Source organism: Chiloscyllium plagiosum, chromosome 1, assembly GCF_004010195.1.
Source record: "Chiloscyllium plagiosum isolate BGI_BamShark_2017 chromosome 1, ASM401019v2, whole genome shotgun sequence".
In the NCBI taxonomy this organism is placed as follows: Eukaryota; Metazoa; Chordata; class Chondrichthyes; order Orectolobiformes; family Hemiscylliidae; genus Chiloscyllium; species Chiloscyllium plagiosum.
Window position 1 is genome coordinate 12,327,061 of NC_057710.1, and position 7,341 is coordinate 12,334,401.

A 7,341-nucleotide genomic window follows, 5' to 3' on the forward strand; every position below is an offset into this window, starting at 1 on the left:
CCTCCTCTAGCTTATCTCTCCACGCTCCAGGCTCACTGGCTTTATTCCTGATGAAGGGCTTTTGCCCGAAACGTCGCTTTCGGAGCTCCTTGGATGCTACCTGAACTGCTGTGCTCTTCCAGCACCACTAATCCAGAATCTGGTTTCCAGCATCTGCAGTCATTGTTTTTACCTCCTCTCCCAGTCAGTTCTGTCCAGCTCCTCCCTCATGCCTCTGTAGTTGGCTTTATTTAGCTGTACTACTGTTATATCTGATTCTATCTTCTCCTTCTCAGATTGCAGGGTAAATTCAATCATCTTATGAACGCTGCCTCCTAAGGGTTCCTTCACCTTGAGCTCCCTTATCAAATCTCTCTCATTGCACAATACTAAATCCAGAATTGCCTGTTCCCTAGTGGGCTCCACCACAAACTGCTTCAAAAAACCATTTTGTAGACATTCCACAAATTCCTTTTCTTGCTGTCCAGTGTCAGCCTGATTTTCCAAGTTCACCTGAATATTGAAATCCCCCATCACTGCTGTAACTTTGCCTTTGCTACTCACCTTTTCTATCTCCTGATGTGTCTTGCACTCCAGCTCCTGACTAATGTTTGGAGACTTGTACATAACTCAGCTGTGGTTTTTGTCTTCACTTTGCAGTTCCTCAATTCTACCCACACAGATTCTACACCATCTGACCCTACTTCATTTGTTACTATTGATTTAATTTCATTTCTTCCTAATAAGGCATTGCCACTCCCTCTTCCCGTCTGCCTATCTTTTCGATCACATCCCCTTGCAGCATCATCTCCGTGATGCGCACCACGTCTTATCTGACAAGTTCGATCTGCACCACAAGCTCATTTACCTTATTCCTTATACTGTGTGCATTCGGATATAATACCTTCAGTCCTGTATTAAACATCTCTCCTCTTCTTTGTTTGTTTGTCCAGTGTGCTTGAAGTTTGATTGCTAACCTTTTCCATACGCTGTGTCCTACTTGTGTCTGTGCTGGAGATTTTAATTATCTCCAGGGCTCTGCTTTGCTCTTCCTGGATCTGTTCCCACCAACCACCACACCCGTCCACTTGGCCAAGCTCGTCCTCACGCTGAACGATTTTTCCTTTGGTAAGAGGGTTGGCCATGGGTACATGCGTGGGTCCGAGTGATACCTGTTTCTTCATGTGGTATGTGGACCAATCCTTGTTCCAGTCTTATTTCATCCCTACACGCCCCGCCCCCCCCCAAACAACAACTTTTTCTCTGCTATATTGATTAAACTGGCCACTAATATCCACAATAAATCTACTGACTCCCACAAGCTGCCTGGACTATACGTCTTCGCACCCTGCTTCCTGTTTTTTTATTAAAAACTCCATTCTCCCAGTTTCTCTCGTCTCCAGCACACGTTTCAATGAGGCCAGGTTCAACAAGGGAGCCTCCAAAATGCCCTCAACCAAGGATTCCCGAGCACTGTAGTCATCAGGATCAAACCCATCTCCCACACTTTGCCTTCATCCCCCACTTTTCCCTCCTGCAACAGCAATAGGTTTCCCCTGAAACAGAAATGTTGGCCAGGGAACAGGGTGGTGCATTTAAGTGGCAGACAACCGGAAGTTAAGGGTTATTTTTGAGGGCAGAACATAGTATTCTGCAAAGCAGTAGCCCAGTCTACACTTCACTTCCCCAATGTAGAAGAGACCACGTTGTGAGCAGCAAATGCAGTGAACCAGATTGCGTAAAGTGTAGGTAAAGTGCTGCTTCACTTGGAAGGTATGTTTGGGGTCTTGGATACTGAGGATAAAAGAGGTAAATGAGCAGGTGTTACAACTTCAGCAATTGCAGGGGAAGGTGTCATGGTGTTGTAGGTTGGTGTTGGGAGTGAAGGAGGCGTTGACCAGGGTGTATCGGAGGGAATGGTCCCTGCAGGAGGCAGACAAGGGAGGGAAGTGTGTGTCTGGTGGTGGCATCTTGCTAGAGGTGGTGGAAAAAGTGGCTGTGATGTTCTGGATATGGATGCTGTTAGAATGTTAGGTAAGGACCCTATTTATAGGTTATAAATTCTGTGTCTTACAATCTTATACTCCACAACCACCTGATGAAGGAGCAGTGCTCTCAAAGCTAGTGCTTCCAAATAAACCTGTTGGACTATAACCTGGTGTTGTGAGATTTTTAACTTGGTACACCCTAGTCCAACACCAGCATCTCCAAATCAAGAGTTAGTTATTGTTAGCCACTAACAGTCTTCACTAACAGCTATTTACTCTCCTAGCCAGATTGTTATCAAGTCATTTGTCTGTCTGGCTGTTCTTCTCTCTCTCTTTGGGCTCTATCCCCACATACTCCTTACCCCTTCCCCCAACTCTACACCCTATCTTCTGCAGATAAGCTGACATTTTCCTAGTTAGTTCTGTTTTTATTGTTGATCATCATTACACCAGTGTTCAATCCAGGTTTATTGATTTGAATTTAAATACTAAGAACTGTCATGGTAGTTTTGAATCTATGTCTTCCAGCATTACCTGGGTCTGTGGATTACTGATCCAGTAACTTGATCATTCTGACACTGTCTCCTCAAGTATCTCCTCTAGCCGTGCAATTTTCTGAGATCTATGATCTCTGCAAATACTGGATTTTGAGCATCTTCCAATTTTCATGACCCCATAGTTGGTACTTACTTCAGATCTTAAGATCTGCAATTTCCTATCTAATTTGCATGCACATCTACCTCTCTCGAATTCTTTAATATATTTTAGGAAACCATCAGTCCTAATATTCTTTTCTGTGGCTTAATAAAAATACTGTGAACTCTTAAATACCAAAGGCTCCTAAGATCCATGGAAATGTATTTCTGAATGATTCATAATTTTAACAAGAAGTAGAGACAAATTACTCTACTTTTAACCAATTGTATATCTTTTGTTTCAAGGTAAACTGTTTATTTTGTCAGAAGGCATCTTATTTATTCATCCTCGCTCTGGCAGCATGACCATTCCGAAGAGCCACATGGCTGCATTGAAGTATTATGATGGCGTGAGTACCGTTATCAGCCATTTTAAAGAAAAAATGCCTTGCAGTCACATGCTGCATGAACCTTTTGGACTGATTGAATATTGCATCTGAAGTGCAATGTACATATGCACATGTCTATGCACACTTACATCCAGGGGAAATGTGCAAGATAGTCATGTGGCTAATTCAGTTTTCAAGGAAAAAGCTGTAAGGAAGAACTACTTCTGATAGCATTGTTGCAAAATAATTTTCTGTAATAAAGGTTCCTTGGAGTTTTAATCAGAATGAAAGATTAACTACTTGCAGTCCCGAGTTTGATTTTATTTTTCTTTTTTTTGCTTCAATTAAGAGTTTGAAGTTCAGTTATATTTTGTATTGTTAATCCACCTTTTTGGTAGCTTCAGAAAATGTCTATATTACAAAGAACTCCTTTATGTACATTGCTCATAATGTCAGTACCATTATAAAAGGCTTTTGTGACACACTTTGTAACATGGCAATGTAACATCCTTATTCAGAAAAGAAAGGGACAAAAAAGTAAACAACTATGCACTGGTTAACTTACCATGTGTTCTTGGGAAATTGTTAATTGTAAAAGATGTAATAATAAAGCATTTAGAAACACAATCTATTCGAGCAGAGTCAGCACAACTTCCCTCTGGAATTGTGCCTTACAAATATATTAGAATTTTTCTTTGAAGAGGTAACAAGCAGGATAAATGGAGGGGAAGCAGTGAATATAATGAATTTGGTTTTCAGTCAGTATTTAAGGTACCATGAGTGAGGCTCCTTGATAAGACAAGAGCCCATCATGTTGGGAATAGTAGATTAGCATGGTTAGAGGGTTGGTTGACAAACACAAGACAGACAGGAAAATAAATTACTGGAAAAACTCTCCAGGTTCGAGTAGCATCTGTGGAGAGAAGTCAATGTTTCACGTCTAGTGACCCTTCTTCAGAACAGTGCTTCTGTGTCTTAGGATCTATATCTTCTGTTTTTAATATTCTTAATGGAATATGGCATCACTTGCAAGGCTGTAATTTGTTGCCCATCCTGATTACTCTCAAGTAATTAAGAATCAACCAAATTGTTGTCCCATTGGCCAGACGATGTAAATGGGATTTTAAAAATCATTGGTCATTTGATCACCAATGGTGGTGATATGAGTTTAAGTCCCACCAAGTCTGCCATGGTGGGACTTAAACTCATATCAGCCCTCATCTTTTCATAAGCTTCTACATTCCTGGTTCAGAGATATTAAGACTATAACACTGTCCACCAGGAACAGTCTTGGAACTATAATGGTATTGGAATATCAATGGTACTTCTGTACTCGGCCTGCGTGCCTTTGACAAGTGATTGCCAGCAGTTTTGAGATGACATCGTAATAAAATATCACTCATAATGTTTCCATTAATTGGAGAGTTAATTCCAAAAATTTAAGTCCTAAATATAAGCTTTCGTGAAAGCATTGAAGACTGAAGAACGAACTGACATAAGTATATAAAATTGAGAATTTTTCCCAATTTGGAAATATCAAATATTAGGGAGCATAGACTTAAGGCCAGAGGGGAAAAGTTTAAAGGAGGTTTTTTTTTAAGAGGGAATGGGTGCCTGGAATGCACTACCAAGGAAGGTGGTAGAAGCAGGGATGTTAGCAAAGGTTATAAGGCATTTAGACAGATATCTGAACAGGTATGGACCGTGTTCAGGCAGAAGGGATGAGTTTAGATTGGCATCATGGTTGGCACAGATGTTGTGGGCCAAATGGCCTGTTCCTGTGCTGTACTATTCTAATAGGTACTTGCAAATAAATCTAAGTGAGGGGAACGGAGGAAGTTATTTACCCATAAGTAAGGATGTAGAAAACACTGCCACAATAATGGAGTAGTTGAGGCAAATAGCATGGATGCATTGAAGTGGAAGCTTGATAAGCACACAAGTGGAAAGCAGGCGAGACTGAGGAGTGAAATGAAATCGGGATGGGAGAGGACTCAGGTGGAGCATAATAAGAACATAGAGCAGAATTACACCATGTAGCCAATTGATCCGCTCCATTGTTCCATCGGAACTGATTAACCCCATTCTCCTCCCTTTTCCCTCAACTATTGATCCTTTTGCCAAGCGAGAATCTATCTATCTTTGTCTTAAATGCACTCAATGACTTGGCGTCTATAGCCGTCCCCACCTAGGAGTTCCGACTCCATATCCCTTCTTGCTATTGATTTAATTTCATTCCTTTCTAACAAGGCAACCCTGCCCATCTGCCTGTCCTGGTGATATATTCTTGGACATTTAGTTCCCAGCCCTGAGTTGCAGCTGTATCTGTGATACCCACAATATCGTACTTGCCAATTTCAGTCTGCTCGACAAGCTCATTTATCTTTTTTCTTAAATGAGGCAGCATAAGTACAGTACTCAGTTCTGCATCGACTATCCTCCTCCTCCTCCTCCTCATTATTGTCCCCAGATGTTAGACTCGTGACACTTTCATACGCTGTCCTATTGTTCTGGAAAATTTTAATCTCTGCTGAGTCCTCCCCGGTCTTTAATTTATTTTTTCCCTAATTTTCTGTGCAACTGAACCCACACCATCGCTACTTAGCATCAAGCACTGTCCACAGCCCAAGTTGTGCAATCCCAGCTTTCTCAATGGGTGGGAAAATGCCAGATAATGTCTACCTTCCTGGTTTGAAAATGAAAATCTAGGCCAACATTTCTGCTTGATGCCCTTTCTCCAGAACCTTAAAAAAAAATTATGTTTAGAAAGCCTGAACTACTTACCTGTCCTCCAACATGCATGGTTTTCTCTTTTTTTTTCCAGTTATTTATGCGACTCTTTATTGGATTTCCTATGACTATTAGAAACATCCAAAGTGTGGATAGAAAAAAAAAAGTTAATCTACCATTGTGGTAGTTAATGCACAAGGATAAGAATTGAGAGGTCATAAATTGAAATTTTAGCTTGACTAATTGTAGCACAAGGAAAAATAACCAGAAAAGACGAGGATCATTGTTAAAATGCAGTTGTTCAGCTTTAGGGAGGAAAATATTTCTACTCTGATGGTTCTAGACTAATCATGATTGGATCTAAGTGCCTTGTGAAAAACGAACTGGAAGAAGTTTCAGAGTTGTTTGGGTATAGACAGAGATGCTATTCAGCCCGTTGTGTCTGTGCTAACTCTGAGCATTTTATCTTTGCCAATCTCCAGTCATTTTTCTGTAACTCTACACACTGTTTCAATTTAAATATTCATCCACTAACGTCTTGGAATGAATCTATTCTACACACACTTCAAAGCAGATTATTCTAGACCTTGATTACTTGTTGTGTGGAAAAAGCTTTTTCTTCCACAGAGTCATACGGATGTACAACACAGCAACACACCCTTCGGTCCAACTCGTCCATGCCGACCGGATATACTAAACGAATCTGGTCTCGTTTGCCAGCACTTGGCCCATATCCCTCTAAACCCTTCCTATTCATATACCCATTCGGATGCCTTTAAAATGTTGTAATTGTACCAGCCTCCATCACTTCCTTTGGCAGCTCATTCTATACATGCACCACCTGCATGAAGGTCTGTTTTAACTGTATCCCCTCTCACCTAAACCTGTGCCCTCTTGTTCTGGACTCCCCATCCCAGGGAAAAGACCGTGTCTGTTTATCCTACCCATGCCCCTCATGATTTTATAAACCTCTATAAGGTCACCCCTTAGCCTCCAGCAATCTAGGAAAAACAGCCCCAGCCTATTCAGCCTCTGCCTGTCGTTCAAATCCTCCAACCTGGCAACATCCTTGCATATACCTCCTGCAAAAATGCTGAGTTGTATTCCCAATTCCTCCGCCTCTGCAGCATCTGCTCCCAGGAGGACCAGTTCCACCACAGAACACACCAGATGGCCTCTCTCTTTTAAAGACCACAACCTCCCCTCACACGTGGTTGAGGATGCCCTCCAACATATCTCATCTATGTCCTGCACCTCCACCCTCGAACCCCACCCCTCCAACTGCAACAAGAACAGAGCCCCCCCCGGCCCTCACCTTCCACCCCACCAACCTCTGAATAAACTGCATCGTCCGTCGACATTTCCGCCATCTACAAACAGACCCCACTACGAGGGATGTATTTCCGTTCCCACCCCTATCTGCTTTCCACAAAGACCGTTCCCTCTGGAATTATCTGTGCTGTACATCTCGATGACAATATACTCTAAGTCTACCCCCCCCCAAATCTTTTGCCTCAGGACCCTTCAACCCCAGGGCATCAATGTGTACTTCACCAGTTTTTTTTTCTCATTTCCCTTCCCCGCCCCCCCCACCTCTCCCCCACACTTTACTCCAGTTCC

General features: G+C 42.1%; 1 protein-coding gene across 4 annotated transcripts in view; it reads left to right on the plus strand.

The window, feature by feature from the left end:
* The window catches only part of dnaaf9 (dynein axonemal assembly factor 9), a 227,511-nt gene that overhangs the window by 134,229 nt on the left and 85,941 nt on the right, over nt 1-7,341 (plus strand). For all 4 annotated transcript variants that reach the window (XM_043696504.1, XM_043696418.1, XM_043696328.1 and 1 more), the window contains one exon: nt 2,909-3,012. In XM_043696504.1, coding sequence (XP_043552439.1) covers nt 2,909-3,012 — 104 coding nt within the window. The remainder of the gene's footprint in view (nt 1-2,908; nt 3,013-7,341) is intronic.